This window comes from Parasteatoda tepidariorum, chromosome 4 (genome assembly GCF_982258835.1).
Source record: "Parasteatoda tepidariorum strain Cologne lab strain chromosome 4, Ptep-v5.0, whole genome shotgun sequence".
NCBI classification, from domain to species: Eukaryota; Metazoa; Arthropoda; class Arachnida; order Araneae; family Theridiidae; genus Parasteatoda; species Parasteatoda tepidariorum.
In genome coordinates, this window is record NC_141758.1 from 31,409,162 (window position 1) to 31,428,964 (window position 19,803).

At 27.7% G+C, this 19,803-nt stretch overlaps 1 protein-coding gene across 1 annotated transcript in view; it reads right to left on the reverse strand.

Annotated features, from left to right (window-relative positions):
• Positions 1-19,803, reverse strand: part of LOC107447925 (E3 ubiquitin-protein ligase AMFR) — a 29,525-nt gene that overhangs the window by 3,143 nt on the left and 6,579 nt on the right. Inside the window, exons 6-15 of the mRNA XM_043043267.3 lie at positions 18,469-18,509; positions 17,201-17,333; positions 16,347-16,480; positions 13,801-13,911; positions 12,106-12,281; positions 9,823-9,935; positions 8,760-8,885; positions 8,123-8,197; positions 4,317-4,459; positions 1,381-1,497 (exon numbers count right to left, since the gene is read on the reverse strand). Coding sequence (XP_042899201.1) covers positions 1,381-1,497; positions 4,317-4,459; positions 8,123-8,197; positions 8,760-8,885; positions 9,823-9,935; positions 12,106-12,281; positions 13,801-13,911; positions 16,347-16,480; positions 17,201-17,333; positions 18,469-18,509 — 1,169 coding nt within the window. The remainder of the gene's footprint in view (positions 1-1,380; positions 1,498-4,316; positions 4,460-8,122; positions 8,198-8,759; positions 8,886-9,822; positions 9,936-12,105; positions 12,282-13,800; positions 13,912-16,346; positions 16,481-17,200; positions 17,334-18,468; positions 18,510-19,803) is intronic.

Sequence of the window (19,803 nt, forward strand, 5' to 3'; positions counted from 1 at the left end):
AGCTGGTTTTACCTGGGAAGTCATAATTTGGAGACCTCGAAAATTACTCAAAAATGAACATGATCATACTCATATACAAAAGAAGACAAAGGAAAATACAGTTTAAACATTTTCAAGGTTTTTCATAAAAGTTCAATTCTAATATTATATTACCTTCTCAATTTGCAATAAAATTTTAAAATGATTAATTCTTCATGTTAATAAAAAAAAATTTATAAAAGCTTATAAATCTCAAGAAAATAAACACAGATTTTATTTAGATTAAAACTATTATTACTATTAGGGATTATTATTAAATAAGAGTTATAGTGTTAGTCAATTGAAAAACATTTGCACATGATGTTTAAAATGTTTTACAATTTTATTACATTTTGAACTAAATGAATTCTCTAACAAAGACAGAAACAAGAATATAGACATGCTCATAAATGAATCACTCCAGTGATGCAATTGGATAAAACATTGCTTACAGACATATACCTGGAGAGCAGACCCATATAATATGCAAGAACATGCGAACACCGTTCACATAAAAATTTTTACTATTACGAAGAAAGAAAAAAAATATATTTTTTATTTCAATGTGCAAAAATAATGTATGTTTGATTTTAATGCTTTATGTTTTATTTCACGATCTAACTATAATAATACTGCACTGTTGTAAAATCATATAGTTATTACAATAAGTGCAAAACAAAGCTACCGAAAATAAAACTGCAGTTGATGTTGTTGACGTATGCCTGTTGAGGCAGAGGGGTGCGATTGTTCTTGTTTTTCAGCGACGCCATCTATGGCCAAGAATTCGACTTCTGCCACTTACATTCGTCGCACTCATTTATAGGGCGGATCCATTCATTCATCCATAGATCGTAATTTTGACCTGAATCAGAGAACGATCGATCTCCAATCCAGTACCCCCAGAGGTTTGATTTGTTATGGGAGCATGGAGGACTTTGCGACTTGACAGATTTAGCGTGCATCAGTCACCATTTACTACACAGGGAAGCTTCGGCCTGCGGAGTTCGAACCCACGAACTCTCGGACATGGGCCCAGTGCCCTACAGACCAGGCTACCCCGGCCCAACTGAAGTTGATTTTTGCTATTATTGCAATAAATAAATCAAAACTATTAAGAGAGAAATTAATATTTCATAGCTTTATTAAAAACTGTAAGAAAAATATATTTATGTAACAGAGGTAACATTTCATGAAGCCTGAATTAAGAAAAAAATAAACTTAATAGGCCAGTTTTACACTAAACATGTTAATATTTATGATTTTAACTTCTGTAGAAAAATACTAAAGACATCAAGTGAAAAGGAATAGAAAATTTAGTTGTAGTTGTAGAACTGAGAGAAACTAAAAAAAAACTGAGCTTACCTTCTAGCTTTTTGTATGAGATCATTTTTTCTACAACTTAGCATATGCTGTCGCTCCGATGAATTTTTCGAAAATCGAGAGCCCTCTCCACTAGCTGAAAAAGAGACTTCCTCAGCTCTGAAAATAAATTAGAAAAAAAAACTAATTAGATTAAATGATGGTTGATTAAGTTATTTGTGCATATAAATGAAATATTAGAAGACAAAAACTTAAAAATGATATTGATAGGATTCTCTTTTTATCTGTATTGAAAACCTAGGTAAAATGAATGTGAAAGATTCTAGATAAAATGAGAAAAAAAAATTTAATAAATTATTGGTTTTCTATTAAAAAACTCATATAAAATTCTGTTGTCATGAACTTAATTTCAATGAGAAATTTTTCTCACACTCCAAGAAAATAATTTTATTGAAATTGTAGGAAAAAAAGTAAAATGAATGTTCATGAAAATATCTTTCCTTTTAAAAGCATTTGAAAAAAACCCTTGTTTCAAACAGCTTCAAAATTTTAAGTAAAATAAACAAAGAAAATAAATAATGAGAAGTCTCTAATCTCTTCACATTATTACATATTTGTCATGGCAATATATTTGACACTATATGTATGTTAAAAAATTGCCAAAAAGAAGCCACAAAGCTAATTATTTTTAAACAAAGCTAACACAATTTCATAGGGTAAATAAAGAACTATAAATAGTAGCCCATTTTAAATGTTGAATTCATTTTTTATATTTATAGCTTAGATTTTAAAAAAATTGTGACTGATTTAAGTTTTCCAAGAATCTTGATGTAACAAGTAGTGCATTGTCTTGGTCTCTATATTTTAATAGTAAAAAAAGTTTGATTTCATTAAATTTGATTCAATTTCTTGTTCAAACTACAAAAAGTAACATATATTTAATAAAATTGCACCTTAAAAAAAATAAATGTTGATAATTAAGTTTAGTGAGCTCTGAGCTAGTGTTTAATATTTATTATTTTATCCCTTTTCATACTACACTGGTTATCATAAATTAAGGAAAATTCACAAAAATCGCGATAACTCAAGAAATTACACATGGAATTTTATGAAACTTACCCACAATATACAACACATAGTAAGGTATTAAACAACATAAAAAGAAATTATCAGACATTAATAGTAGTATAGAAATTAGCACATGTATAAAATAAACAAATTGGAAGTATCGGTTTGCAATAGAAAAAGTACCTTTAATATGGAATATGATTGCCTCTAGAAGCAATACAGCACAAACAGCGATGTGTGATGCTTTCAATTATGCGGTCTATCAGTTCAATAGGAAGTGAGAGCCATTGCTCTTGTAAAGCAGTTGCAAGCGTGGCAAGGGTCTGAGGGGGCGGATTGATGGCAGATACACGCCTCCCTAGAGCATCCCAAACGTGCTCGATAGGATTCAAGTCCGGGGATCGAGCTGGCCACTCCATGCGAGTAATTGTTTCCTGTTGAAGATAATCATCAACAATGCGAGCTCTGTGTGGTCTTGCATTATCGTCCTGTAACAGGAAGCAATCACCAATTGCCCCGGCATATGGGCGCACATAAGCATCAAGGATGTTGTCTCGATAAACCTGAGCATTCACGGTTCCCCTTGGAAAGACATGGAGGTATGTGCGCCCTCCTAAGGATATGCCTCCCCAAACACAGACACTGCCTCTTCCGTATGCATCTCTTTCACGGATGTTTGATGGATGATAACGGGTCCCAGGTTCTCTCCATATCAAATAACGTCTACTGTCACTTTCTAGACTAAACCTGGACTCATCCGTAAAGAGAACAGGCCTCCATTGATCTGACGTCCAGTGGACATGTTGTCGGGCCCACTGCAAACGGTCTCTCCTATGGCGTGATGTGAGCGGCACGCAAATGGCTGGTCGTCTCGCATACAGACCACCTTCGTGGAGCCTTCTGCGCACAGTTGACGTTGACACCAACCTTCCGGTGGCTGCAGCAAGAGAGGATCTAAGATGTGTCGGAGTAGCGGTTCTATTCCTGCGTGCACTTAATGTCAAATATCGGTCATCGGCACTGGTCGTAACAGTTGGCCGTCCTTGACTGAACCTCCTAGATGCCGAATCTGTGGTTTGAAATTGCCTCCAAAGTCTATGAACCACAGATGGACTCACATTTAGCCATCTGGCCACTTCTGATTGACTCTGCCCTGCCTCTAGTCTCCCGATGGCTCTCCATCGTAGTTCTTCAGGCAAATGATGCCTAGAGGTCATTATTACGAATTGGCTATCTCAGATTTTCAATGTCGCAATCACAGTAAAATTTGTGTGCTTTCTCTCAAACTTGGACTTTTATGCTCCAGGCAGATGACGTAAGCCGAGTGCAGCGCCACTAATTTGCATATTGCAATTTTACTCAGCTACTCTTAGTGGACAACATATGCAAATTTTGCACGGTTTGGCTTACTTTTGAAAGAGTTATCGCTATTTTTGTGATTTTTCCTTAATTTATGATAACCAGTGTACTTAATTAATTTTTCAAATAAATTAAACATTACTTTAAATAAACTGAAGTAAATTAATCTATTTTTATTCCTTTAAAGTAAATTTTAAAAAAAAAATTCTAACAACGCTGAGAACAAAAATGATGTAACTTTAAATTTTGCATGGTGTAAATAATTCAAAATAGATCAGCCAAATATCAAAAATTGTAAAAATATGTAAGAAAAAAAGAAAACATTGATCAACGTCGCCATTCAAAAGTAAGTTATAAACAAAAGTTTAACCTGGAGATATAAATGCATTTGAGTTCCTCTTGCCACGGGCTGACTATGCCATTGTTAATTAACATTGCTTCTCTTACTAGCAAATATGATTTCCATTTTATATAGATGTAAGATACATTTGAACAATACAGATATTTACGAATAACAGAAGAGCGAGTACAAAATCAAATATTTTTCATACACTTGGGAAGTAGTATCTGCAACAGCAGTTGAACTGGCAGCACTATCAGTCTCTGTGGGAGACCTGGAAGTTGATGGTGAATACATTTCCTGTCCAAGATTAAGAGAATGAAGAATCTGACTGTTTATACTACTCCTCCTTCTCTAAAATAATTAGGAAACAAACAATTAATTAATTATTGAAACAAACAAAATACAGCAAACTAATTTTTTTTTCGTTTAGTATTACTTTATAGAATATTTTTAAAAACTTTAATTTAAAGATATAATATTTGAAAATAAACTAGCACATAATTCTCACTTATATAAATGAAAATCTAAAGATACTTATTTATGCAAAAAAACATACTTTATTAAACTTGGACCATTAATAATTTTTCAGGGTGCAGTTTTTATGCAAAAAGTCAGAATAAATTATGTGCATAAAATATGCACACCATACAAAAAAGTACACAAGTTAGGTTGTTTGTTTAATTTTTGAAAAGTTTAGAGCAAGAGAGTGTTAAGTGTAATTTTAGTAAATTTAGGAACATTAACTGTATAAAACGCAGGTTTTGTAGTGAATCAAAGAAATAATCAGGGCCAAATTTTTCAAAAAAGCAAGGCATTTTTTAGTACAATAAACATATATTAGATAACTTTTGAAAAAGGCAAACATCAAACTAAAAACAAAGTATAATTTGCTCTAGAGTGTTACAAGCAAATTTTGTCACAAAATAAATACGAAATACTCTATTTTTAATCTCAGAATTACTTTGCTAAAGACAACAACAAGTTTAACAGTTTACAGTATATTTCTATCAATACTGAACAACTCATATGAACTTCCAATCAATGCATGAAAAATTTTTGCATTATTGTTACATTATAAAAAAATAACTAATATCACTTAGTTAATACTCCCTCGCACTATTATATAATTAAATTTAGCAATGTAGTTTAAAATTTCTGTAATCAAATCACTTTAATTTCCATTCAATTTCAAAATTAGATGAAAGAAACGAATCAATAATTGTGAAACTACAAAAGTCCACCTTCCATAATATGTCACAGGATTTGCATGAATAATAAATAAGTTTATGACCCATGAATTCATCACCATAAAATTTTGATGATATAAAATTTTTAAGTGAATTTCTTCTTCATAGAATAACTGAATTCTCAAAAAGGTTTAAACAACGAATCCTGTAAGCCTATATGTCTGAACTATGTACGTAATTAGTAGAAGGTCCCTGCAAAAACTAGAACTTTTGAATTTTGCTATTTCTACTATCATTATTAATTGAAATAAAAAGATGTTGGGTCAAAAATCCAAACTATTCCATTCTTCGAATCCATTCCTTAAAAAATCACATTTATATTCTTAGGAAAACAGATATTCAGAACATACGCAAAAATCAGGAATATTAGAGTGCAAAACTAATAATAGGGACAAATAAAGACAAAATATTTTATCAGGAATATCAAAAAAACAGTAGGAATCTGTTTTCTACAAAAAATTGTTCAGCAGTTTCAAAAAATTCACAAATTATTTAAAAACTAATATTCTACACTTACAGCTATATACTTTTAACCCAAAGTTTTAAACATTTTCAAAATGTTACTTTTTCACTAATAATTTTTCAAAATGTACCATTTTTCACTAATAATTTTTCAAATGTTTTTTTTTTTCTTTCAATGACCATCTTGGTAATGACCTTTCTTGTTACAGGCATCTGAAGGGTAAATTTGTTAGAAACTATTTAAGGGGCCAACGTTGCTCCCACAGTAAGGACAGATAGTACAAAGAATGAAAGAACATCCATGCCTTGCCCGGGATTTCGAAACAAGAACCTTTCCAATGAAAGGCCAGTTCCTAGACCCCTATGCAAACCGGTCAGCATTTTTTTTTCCAAATGGGAATAATAGATTTATTTATAATCAGTGCATTAATTTCAATACCATAATCAAGGATGAAAAATGTGAAATTGTAGAAAAAAATTATTGAAGTATTTGTAAAGCAGTTGCCATTATTTACACCTTGCAATTCCTCTTTGCAGCATAGTATAGATTTAAGACAGTATAATATTATAATCTTCAACTGTCTCTGAACAGGGATGAGATTAGCAAAAAGGCAAAAAAGCTGAATTTCCACGATAGTAAATTTTACGCAAGCGCAACCCTATAATAATAAATTCCAGACAGTTTAAGGTAATAAATGATGTGCTGACATACAATTGTGTACTAATCTATTATTATATAAATGATTACATTGATACTTAACATTTAGTGAAAATAAAAATTACCAATTGAAAAAATAAAGCAGGAAATTATATTTTTCCTCAGTTCACATAAGAGACAATTATTACTTGAAAATCTACCTGGTTTAGCAAATTAAAACTACTGAGAATATACATTAATATTTCATTTCTTTTAATAAATACTGTTATGTGATTTATAGCAAATATATCGGTAATATTACTTTTTAAATTATATTGGGAAAAAAAAAACTTTAACAATGGACCGAATTATTATGTTCATATTATAGTCTAATCTAACTAGAGCCCTCTGAAACATATCAATAAAAGTGAAGTAGAAATATATAGTAACTCTTTAACATACAAAAATTGCTATTTTAGTTTGAAAAATTACATGACAATCAGCAACTGTTTAGATAATTGTTTTTTATTTGATAAGAATTTTGCATTTTATAGCATAAATAACAGCAATTATAAATAAAATTTTGATGATGAGTTAATTAACTCTTTTTCCAAAAAATTTTTTAATTAAGTCCTTTTTTAAGTGATTGCTTTTGTTTGCTATATCTTTCATGTTTGCTATATTTAGTCATTAGTTCATCTTCAAACATCTTGTGACAAATCCTATTTTTTCTTTTTTGCAAGCACAGAATGTAAGTTTTGAATATATTCCCTTCCAGTTTCTCTGATGTTGTAAAACTTACATATACTAATAATCGTCGTGAGAAAAACAGTCACCTTTATAGTAACTAATTAAATAAAAAATTTACTTCTTACAAGAATCACGATAGTTGGTCTTAAAATTGCGTGAATATGAATAACAATTATGGATTTTGAAATCACGTGAATATGAAACTAGATATGCGATTTTGAAAATGAGAAAGTACAAACTGGGATATCGAATTTTTAAAACGCGTAAATACAAATATGAAAAGCTATGTTTGATATTAAAATCGTGTGAATAAGAATCGAGATATTAGCAGATTCCAGGCTCGGGACCTCTAAAAGGCTTGTCAGAAGCAGCATCGTTTGAACTACGAAAATCGGATCGATCTGGAGGGCGGGTAAAAAATTCAGAAAATTTTATCAGCTGCGTGAAAAAGGGGAGAAAATAGCTAAAATAAGTAAAAATGAGAAAGGATTGGTAGCTATGTATTTTCTGTAATTTTCTGTTTCTCTTTGAAAATCGGTGAATTTTCTGAAAAAGCGGAATACTTATAAAAAAAAGTGAAATTTTTAGAAAATCTCTGAATTTTTGATAAAAAAACTGAAATTCAAGAGATAAAAGTGAAAAAAGCGGAAATCCGCTAAAAAGCGGAAAAATCTCATCCCTGTCTGAAACATGCATAAAAATTATTCAAATTAATAACTATAAATCTTACAGAACACCAGCCAAATTATTATCGTAAATATTTAATGAATATGCTTTTAACCATAAATATTTTATGAATATGCGTAAATACTTTATAAATATGCTACAAATATGCTTGAAACCTTTTCAAATAATAAAACAAAATAAGAAAATAATGCACATAAATTTTAAACAAAAACTTTTACATTTTTGTCTTACCAAAAGCATACTAAAAGGAGAAGTCCTATTAGAAGTTGGAGAATGTGCAGGAGGAGTGGGAGGGAACATTGTTGTCTAAAAAATAATATACATTACTTTAATGAAACTATCTTGAAATATACTTTAAGTATAATTATTATATAAAAACAAAAAAAATTACATTTTGCATTTAATAATTTAATGGAAAAAGTGCCAAAAAGAGGTCAATCAAACAATTTATTTACTTTCAGACATAAAAAAAGAAACAATTAACAATTCTAAATAAATTAATCGAACAAATAATATAAACTTGGTAGTTTTTACATGGACAAAACATAAATATGTTGTGAAGAAATACTTTTTTAGAAAAATACAGGACAGGTTTTAAAAAAAACATAAATAACTTTTAGTGTCTAAAGTGCTGGAAACTTTATATACTTCTACACAAGTAGAAGAACATATCCTTTAAAAAAACTACATAAATCCTTAGATATACTTTTATATTGCAGTAAAAAAACAAATTGGATAAGTTGGATTTTTTTTTAATATTTTTACTTACAAATTAGCTTTTAAAATTGAATTTTTATCACTCGTCAAAGCCCTTTAAAAATTGGATTATTATTATATATTTAAAGAAATATTAAAATTCAATATTTACAGTTGGAGCTGTTAATCTTTCCTCCAAGATATTTTCAACAGTAAATTCAACAGATCTGGTTGTTAATAAATCTTCTAATACTAGATTATATGGCATGTGAGGAAATAATTGAAGGACTTGATGTACCTAAACAATATAGAAACATTAGTATTAGAAAGTAATAAAAACTAAAAGAAAATTAACAATAAAACAAATTATAAAAATTAAATTGCCAATTAAATTTTTCAGTCACTTCATTAGAACACCAGAATATATTCTACCCTAAAAGCAATATACCTAAACAAAAAAATTAAAGCAAACTTGGCAACGAAGAAAAATACACCCAGATAGAATCTCTGCAAATATTGACTAGATTTAAACTCAACACACATTTTAAATACTTAAAATAACTAAGCTAATCAAATAAATTACATTTTAACTAATTTAAGGGGCAGATCCACTTTAAGATTTTACTTTAATACTTTAAAAAGATAAACCTAAAGGGCAGGGAAAATATCTGTGAATTCAAATGTTAAAGAAGAAAGCATCCAGAAAACTTCAAAAGCATTTCGCTTGTAGAATAATAAATTTTTTTCATTGCACAGTTTTTTCTTGTAAATTATCTTTTAATGATTTTTTGAGAGGAATTTTGAAACCTTATTTTAAAAGACACACTATTCTTGAAAAATTGGTAAATCGAAAAATACCTTATCTTTACTATAGTTATTAACATACATAATCAAAAAATAAATTAATTATAACTTAAAAACAGCATGTACTTTGATAGTTTTGGATTGGATACCTCTCAAAAAGAAATGTTTCAGGGAAGAACAGCACTATTTCTTTTGTATCACTATGGAACATTTAATTTCTATAGCTTGTTAGTTTTTAAAACAAAAGGTCTTTTTTGAAATTTAATTTATACATTGTCTCCCAGAAAAAAACTCCAAAAATATGCTTATTTTACGTGGAACTTCGGTTGTCAAACTTCTTAGTTTAATTAAACAAACCAAAATAATAAACAACAATAAAATAACTGTCATATTTTTCAGTCATATGTTCCTTCAATTATTTCAATACTTACCATACTATCAAGCTGTGATGTCTGAATAGGAATTATTTGTGGTCTATCTCCTAATAAACTTGTGTGACTAACTTCAACAGAAAAACTTGGAAACCAACTTACATAACGAGAACCTAAAATATTTTTAAGAAAAATTAATATTAAAAGCTTTTATTATCATTATTTAAAAAGAAAATAAGCTAATGAAAATACTAGAAATAAAAAATTTTATGACTATTAAGCTTTAACATATTATTTTATACAAAACAAAGGTTAAATTTAAAAAAAAAAAAAAAAAAAAAAAAAAGGAAGACTTTTATTTTCAATACTATAAAATCTAATACACTTTCTAAAAACACTTTTAAGACTTTTTTTTTTAAAAAATTGTGCAAAAAATTAGGTCTTGTCATCTTCTTTCTTGGTATTTTTTTTCTTAGCTAGTCTGTAATTTCACTGTTTTTACTGATACATTTAAAAATCATGATTCATTCTTTAATTATCAAATACAATATTATATCTCTCATGATTTTTTTCAATTTTCTTTCCTTGTAGTTCATTTTAAATTACAAACACAAAAAATATTCATTCAATAAGAATAAAAAAATTGGAGATTATGTGAGAAAATTAATACCCCAAACAATAAGATATAACAAATAAAATATTCTAATTGTAAAGTTACTCTTCAGTTTTAATTCATACATATGATTTTGCACTATTTTTTCAGGATTACTTTCATTTTCATCTTAAAATCTTCTATCAAACTGGCAACGACATGACATTTTAGTATATCTAGTGCTATTTTTCCCACTTTTATCAACATTTAGGCTTAAAAAAATTGGATATCAATTAATAATTTACATACACTCAATTTCTTTACTTTCTGAATAAAATCTTCTTTTTCAATGAAATTGGAAAAATCACAATATTTAAAATAGACTTACATAAATAATTTTTATATAATAAAACGTTCTTATATATAAAACGTTATTTTTATATAAAACTTTAATATACAAAAATTAGACTTAAAAAAGGTTAAGATGCCTTTATTTAATACAGTATTAAATATTGACTTAAATTAGTAATTTCTTAAAAATGAATCAAGTGATGAAGTCAAGTATTTTTTTTTAAAAATCAAGTGATCTGAATTGTGATTTAAACCATTTAACCCTAGTAATGAGGACCCAGGTTCAAATGCCAATGGCAGTTGGTCAATTTGAAAACTGCTCCAGGATTGATGAAAAACATCCTGGATGGTATGGCTAATGTATTTACTTAAGACGACTTTACTCACAATATTGCAGACATATTGTGAGTAAAGTCTTCTTGCTGTCAGATAAACAATTGGAAGTTTTTACAGCTTTCTTCGCCAAGAAAAACAACAGCAGAGTAGTTTCCTTTAATCCTTAATAGGTTCTCTAAAAAGGCTAATTTGTCACAATTCTTGATGCAGTAGATTAACACAACATTGTTCAAGCATTTGATATATATAAGTATTAAATTCATAATGATAAAAATATTGTACTTATAAGACAAATTTGGAAAAGTATGATAAAATTTTTAATAATGTTGTTGCACTGCATGAGGTTTCCATTCCTGTACAGAAATACAGTCAGGGGTCTGTCTAGGTTTTTCTGGGAGGTACCTATTTTGTGAAAATTTAGACATAATTTGTGAAAAATTAAAAATTATATTACAAAATCAATACAAAAACATGGTAAAAATATAGATTTATCGTTTCTTAAGGGATACAAAAATAAAATTTTAAGAAAAAGTATTTTGTGAAGCTACCGTTTTTCCTTAAGTTGAATTTGTGAAGGTACCATTAAACGGTAGTAAATTTGGCCTGGACAGACCCCTGACAGTGTTGTCTGTAAGTGAGGCTGAATGTATTCGACTGTGGTACAAAGATTGGATAAGAAAAATTACTTTCTATACATATAAGCGAAATTTTTTCCTCACTTTTATAACAATTAATTTCAATTCAAACTACCGTTATAATTCATTTTATTTAGCAGTATTCAGTTCCAGTATAAGGAATGTTGTCCATGAATTTAATTGACAATTCATTTATTTATTAAAATCTGTTTTTTTTTTTTTTTTTTAAATGCATGTGAAAAAAGTTAACTACAAACAGAGAAAAAATAATAATAATACTGACAATTGAAAACTAATAGTATAAATTTAAAAAAACAATACCATTTATAAAAACTTAAGAAATGAAAGCTATAATTACAAGGACTTAATATGTCTATTGAATCAAATAATGATTAATAATTTAGAATTAAGATACAACAAAATACTGACCATCAAAGTGGAAGAAATGATTAGTAGTTGGATTTGCTTGACGTTGCTGATCCTCTTGACCCAGAATGTTTCTGTTTAAATCTGACCTTGAGTTATTACTGTTTTCTTTTTGCACAAGAGGTGTACGACAGGTTGGGCAATTCGTAACTTGTTCTAACCATGAGTGCAAACAAGATCTGAAGCAAAATTTGTTAAAAGTAAATCAAACATAATCTGAATAATAAGTGGTCAGTAGAGTTTAAATAAGTTTGAAAATTGTAGTTACGTCCAATAAAAAGGACTCAATAATATTTAAATGATCCATGGAGTAAAAACACCTATGTTAAATTATCTCAGACAAACATGTAGAGAACTGTTCTGATAGCTGAGGCTCCAATGCAAAAAGTTGCTACTATGATTCAATTCATGATGAGTCATAAGTGTAAATCATAATTAACTTATAATTGGATAACAGAAAGATATGTATTTAGATCTGAGCTAAGAATACACTAAAATTTGATTTTGAATGGATACTAAATAACACAATGTTTGGCCTATTTAAATTTATTTAATTTATTAGCATTAATTTTTTTTTTAAAAAATGCTTTATATCTTTTAAGATAGGTAACTCAAAAAATCTGAAACAATACTGTTTGGATCAAACCAAGACCTGAAAAATTATATTTTTATTCAGTAGCCAGTTGCTGGTAGACTCAAATCCTTTTCATACATACCGATATAAATCCTTTTCATACATAGGTCCTTTTCAATTAATAACCACTTTGGCAAACTTTTTTTAAAAGGATTAAATTATATTTTTTAAAAATTCGCATTTGAAATAATCTATGGCTAAAAAAAGTTAATTCAAGAATAATGATAACATAAATATGTGACAAATTTAATTAAACATACTGAATTTAAAAAACTATATTTAATAATATTTGGGGAGGCAAAATGCATTTAATGCACATATTACAACTTTGAAATATGAATCTTTCTATTATGAATTGTTGGATTTTGAAGGATCAAAATTTTGAATGGAGACATTGGAAATTTTAATGAAAATTCTGCTTTCAAGAATCATTCTGCATTGATGCTCTTTTATCATTAAATAATTTTCTAACAAAAAAAACTATGAGAAAAAGTGACCAGTTGCTTAATTAAGTCACTACTTTTATTGATTATTTGCCATCTGGTGAGAGGTTATTCTCCGGTCTAATCGAACCTTATAATGAAGCACTTCATAATTAGTGTGAATATCAAACAGGAAATCATGTATACATTTTCTTACCTTAATTTTTCAAATGATCTTTTTAAATAGTAGAGACTAAAATCAATGAGATATAGTTGATAATTTTATTTTGTAATAAGCTTTTTTCTAAACTACATGCTGATTTCATAACAATAAACACCTCCTTTAACAAAACCAGAGCAAGATGTGTAATTTAAATTTTAATAAAAAAGAAAAACCATTACTGATATTAAAAAATTATCTTTAATAGAATTACTTTAATCCCAGGATCAATGCTCATTCATTTTTAATATTACTGCAGTTCTAAATATATAAAGCTGTTTTAAGCTTTACTCCTTTGTAATGTTTAAAGATAAAAGTTATCTACTTCTCACTATAGTTTAAACTGTAGTTAAATAATATACTTAAAAAATTGTAATATCATACAATTAAATCAATTTAAATGCTAAAAAAGTTAGACTCACGAATGAAACATATGGCCACAAGGTAATTTTCTTGCAGTATCCATACGATCCCAACAGATGGCGCAATCGTCATTATTAGTTTCTATTTCTTCTTTAGTAGCAAGAGGATAACTAAAATAGGAAAAATATTTAAAATAATTATTATAAAAATTATAATTATACTTTTAGCATAATAGGCATTCAATGATTTAATCCACCAATGGAAAAAATACAAGATTTACAGAACAAAGTTATTCTTAAACCTACAGAACATAGAAACATAGTACTTAAAAGTTATTTCCTTAAAAATCCATGCATTTGACATAAAGTTCAAAGATCTTTGAAAACTTCTCTAAGAAAAAAGTTGGAATCATTTGTGTGATGCAATGCTTCAGCTTTGAAGATCTTATTTGCCTGGAAGCTTTAGCTTCTATACCAGACCAATCAAAAGACTCTGAGCAAAATCAGCTTTTCGATCTGCCTGAGATATTAACCTAAGTTTTAACCATATATATAATAATCGATAAAAGGAACTTTATACAAATACATTCTGAAAGTGGTAGTTGAAAAATTCAAGATGTAACAAAAGCATTTAATAATCATCTCTGTCTGTGATCCGCCTGTGATATAGACCCAAGTTTTGATCATAAAATCTTTGATGGTCGGAAATGAACATAGTTTGAAAAATCATAGGCCCAATCTTCAAGTTTAACTCACACTACTAAAGAACCTGTGAACTAATGTTTATTATTAAGATAAATAACTTCTTATTAGTCTGTTATATATTAGATATCTTAAGGGACTTTACAAAAATATTATATACAATAATCAATATAAGAAACATTATACAAATACGTTCTGAAAGTGGTAGTAGAAAAATTCAAGATATAAGAAAAACATTTAATAATCACTATCTATATATTTTATCCTTTATTTTTGCTTTGATAGGTAGGTACTTTATTTACGTCGCACTAAAGCTACACAATGGGCTATTGGCGACGGTCTGGGAAACATCCCTGAGGATGATCCGAAGACATGCCATCACAATTTTGATCCTCTGCAGAGGGGATGGCACCCCCGCTTCGGTAGCCCGACGACCTGCACGCGAAGTCGAGCACTTTACGGTAGCACAGTTTAACGAGGACCAATACCGCACACCCTTGGTCCCTACGCAGACTGATCCAAGTGGGTCACCCACCCGCACACTGACCGCAACCAGTGATGCTTGACTTCGGTGATCTGCTGGTAACCGTGTCTTAACGATCAGTCCACTGCGGGACATTTTTGCCTTGAAAAAAATGAAGTTAAACATGTAAAAAATTTACAAATTGCGCACTTATTTTCAACTTTAAGATAATTCTAAAATAAATCAATTAATATTTAAATACACTCTTCAAAATCTATTTATTCAAACAAATTGAGAAAAGTATTTATAGAAAAAAAAATTTTAAAAATCAGTAGCAGAATTAAAACAGCAAGATTCGAATTAAAATTGATAGCACAATTCTGAAATGTACTGGAGCCAAAAGTGAGTAAAAATAATTTTTATAATAAGATATTAGAAACGATCAAGGTAATGACTTTCTATTTCAAATCAATATAAATTGAGATTAACAATACTCTAAAAATAGTCTTTCTTATCTCAATGAGAGCCTTAAAAAATTTTCTGGATCATAGATAACACACAGTTGAACATTAATAGATCATCCAGAAATTTCTAATCTGGTACTTATTATATTTAGAGCTAAGTGCAATAGTAATAACTAAAAAAAAACTAATCAGATAATAAGCTTAAATGAAATAGCTTAAAAAAGACTTATCAGATAATAATGTGCAGTTGATAAAGGATTGTAAACAAAGCTGCGATTGATTTTAGAGTTATTTCTTTTTAACAATCTTTGTTCACATATTTTAGGGTGAGAAGACAAGTGAATAAGTTTATGAAACCTATTTATAAAAAAGAAACTAAAAAAAAAAAGAAAATCAATATTAAATACCAATAAAAGTTATGTTTCTAAGATGGAAAAAAAGTATTTTATAATTGTGGACTACATTAAAAAACTAACATTAATGTATAAAAAAATCTAGATACAGCAAAAATGTATGGAAGAATTAACAAAAGAAAGAAAAACATTCTGAGGAAGCAAATAAGTTATTAATTGATTGAAAAGTATTATAGCCAAATTCTTAGCTTAATAAGTTGTAATGCAAAACTAAAACCATCAATCAATTGAATTTTTTTTTAAAGTTATCGATTTTTACCTTTGAAAAATGAAATTTTTCTTTCGTTTTGTTAAACAAACAAAAAAAAAATTTATGAAACATTTATATGGTAAAAAATTAAAAAAACAAAAATTATCAGAGTTCAAAGACAACTTATAAAATAAATGAAGGGTAAATAAATAAAAATTTTATTAAACTTAAAAAATATGTATAAAAGAGCAAATTGGAATATGAATTTCAACTGAAAAATAACACACAAAAGTGTTTAAATAAAATACAAAAAAAATTTATTCCTTAAGTGGAATTTTAATAATTTTAAATAAACTATTTAAATATATGCTTACTTGCTCTCCATATGCCTTGACACACGTAAATAATTTTTATGCCTAATGTATTTCAATTGTATTTCATTGAAGAAGCAACGAAGTTGCATGCAAATGACTAGGCTTGCAACAGAAAGGAAAATGTTTCGCCATAGCTGGTACAAAAAAAAAATGAAAATAAAAATAATTTAAATAAAATCATAAGCACACATAAGAATTCATTAATAATATTAAATTTAATCTACATTGTGTCAATCAGCAAGTAAAATAAATAAATTTTAAAAAAATTACATAATATGTTAGATTGTTCCAACTATTTGACTTTTTAATAACTGCTAATCAATAATTTAAAAATGACCATGAGACACTATAACAGAATATAGTTAGAAAATTTTTGATAATTTCATTATAATTAAAAAAGCACAAATATTAGAAAATTAAGATAATTTCAAAAAATGTGATGTTAACTTACATAATCAACAGGGCCAGATCATTAATTTCTGATACTTAATGATATTCAAAATCTGCTTTTTAAAATATTTTTTCAGGTTTCTCAATTCACTTAAATTCAAAATAAATAACAAAAAAGACAGAATTTTATTTATGAAAATTCAATTTTGCAACCATAGGTCTTATGAAAAAATCAACATAAAAATACCAATTGCAAAGCTAATTTCTACTGTGCTTTTTAACATATTTACTATATTGGCTTTAATTTGCTTAATTTCATAACATATTAGTGAGTGATAGAAGAGACAGAACTTTATAAAGAAAAAATTCAATCAAGAAGCAACAGGTTTGTTATTTCAAAAACTCAATACAAAAATAACATTGTAGAGTTGTACAAGGAAAATGCTAGCATAATAAGGACTTACCAACATATGCAAATGATGCAAGAAATCAACAACAAGACTTGACAATTCAAATACGAGTTCTGAGTAGTAAGTGTAGATTCCTCTTCTCTCCCAAATACCCTCATGAGTTACGTCATACAAATGAATAACATACCTGAAATAATAAGGATTTGAGCTTGAATGGAATATGCAGGATAAGTAAAATCAAAATGAAATGTTAAGAATTTCACTATAGATTAGAAAATTTAAATGAAATTTTTACAGATGATTAAAGAAAATTGAATAAATAAATATATATTCCTTAACAATAGTTTTAAAAGGTTAAAGTTTTAGTTCCATCCAATAACATTAATAATGTGCATAGCGCCGAAAAAAGAGCCACTTAGAAGAACTCGGAATAACTTTTGATCTAATGATCAGATTTTCATGTTCTAGGACTCAATGATAGAGTTTTAAGTAGGTGACTTCAAATATTCTAATTAGTACAGATGATATTTTAAGATACAAAATCAGACACAAAAACATACTTTCTCTGAATAAATATAACTCTTTTCTTCAGCGGATTTAGAATTCTAATGTCCCAAGTACAGGGAGTAGCCGCAATCTGGGAAATGTGGTATATAGTTTGGTCAGAACAATCCAAAATTTGGACCCCTTAATGTTAATTTTAATCTTAGCGTAATTCGCCAATCTTAAGAACTTTTTTTAAGTTAATGGAAAAAGTTTTGCACCTAGTTATAAAATTCATTTCTGCAAAGATAATTCCATGCAAAATATAAATTTTAGTGAATATTTATAATTTTTTATTATTTTATTAAATACTCGAAAAAATTTCGAATTGTAAAGTATAAAATTTTTTGCATAATTTTAAAGTATATAAATTTACATGGCAAAATACAAAATTTGTGCGTAATCAGTTAAATATTTCCTGAGAAATGGAATTTTAAAAAAGTCGTATATTTAAAATTCAATTTCTCGCGCGGGAACTGTTTAACTGATTTCTCTCAAACTTTGTATTTTGCCTTCTGAAATGACATACTTTAAAATGATGTAAAATACTTTATACCTTACAATTCACAATATTTTCGATTATTATTAAATAAAATAATAATTAATAGTAAATATTTACTATAATTTATTATTTGCAAGGAATTATCACTAGAAATTTTATAATTGCATGCAAAAAATTTTTAATTACCTTAAAAAGTTCATGAGAATAATTTATTTACAGTTTTATAGTTATTGAAAGTTCTCGAAAATATTTTATTTAAAAAAATAAAAATACTCACCTTACAAGAACATAAAGAGTTCTTAAAATAACAAGAGTCCACTGAAAAATGAAAATCATATAAAGTTTAGTTGGAAGCAGAAAGACGGAAATTATAATAATTCAAAAGGAGATATTTTCAAACAGTGATATAAAAGCCTTGTGCTATTTATGTTTTACATACCATTTACTATTCAAAAAAAAAAATCTGGAAAGTTCTTGTTTTTTTCTAGATTATACATGTACGTTCTAAATTATACAAATACAGAAAAATTCCAGAATTTCGTTTCATCGAACAAAAACTGTTATGCAAACTCAAAACAGTTTAATTTATAAGACATATCTATATGGGTCATTCTCACAAAAACAGTCATTTTCATGTCCTAAGTACATTTTATGTTTGTTTTACAGCTTACGAAAAAAAACATTTCAGGGAAAGTGTCCTTCAGAATGCAGGCTAACAAAAGAATAAAAATAAAATTATAAATTTTTATTTTTTATTTATTTTAGGCAATTAAAATATACCAATATGTCATTCCCTCACTTGTCCCCACTGTTGATTTAGAAAAAGAAAAAATTGTTTCTAAAATTAAAAAAAAAAATTACAAATTCGTGTATTTGATTTCAGAATATTGAAATACAGAATTCAGAAAATCAATTTTAAATTTAATTTCTGATAAAAATATTAACGCAACACTATTTTAAACTTTGTCCCTAGTGTTTCGCATCATTCCCTCACACCAATGTTCTTATCACTTGCAATCTTCTTAGAATAAAAATATTTTAATAAAAATTTTAGCAGTTAACAACTGACATCATAGAACAAAATTGCAGTATGTTTTCATCTTCAACTTAAAGAAGCTTTGCTGTGGAATAAATTTGAATGAATCAAACCAGGTAAAATTTTTTACATTTGTCATTCCCTCATATCGTTTTTTAGAGTAAAATAAAATACAACTTCATCAAGAAAGTGGATAATTATATGTTGCTTTCTTGTATGAATATAATTGTATGTGATTGATTTCAGAAATTAATTAGGCCTAACTGTTATTTTTAAATTTTATTAAATTTGTCATTCCCTGACTAGTGTATAAAGTGAGGGAATGATGCTGAAGTGAGGGAATGATTCAAGATGAGTATATTATTAAATTTTCTTTGTTCAATCGTGCCAGCCAATTTTATTTCCCAAACCTGTAAAAACTATTAAATATATAAAACTAAATTATAATAAATATTAGATATACTTAGTATGTTATCATTTTCAAACTTGAGGTAGCTGTAACTTAGAGAAAAACATGTATTAAATAAAATGTCAGTCCCTCACTTTTTAAATAGTGAAATTAATTAATTAATTTAA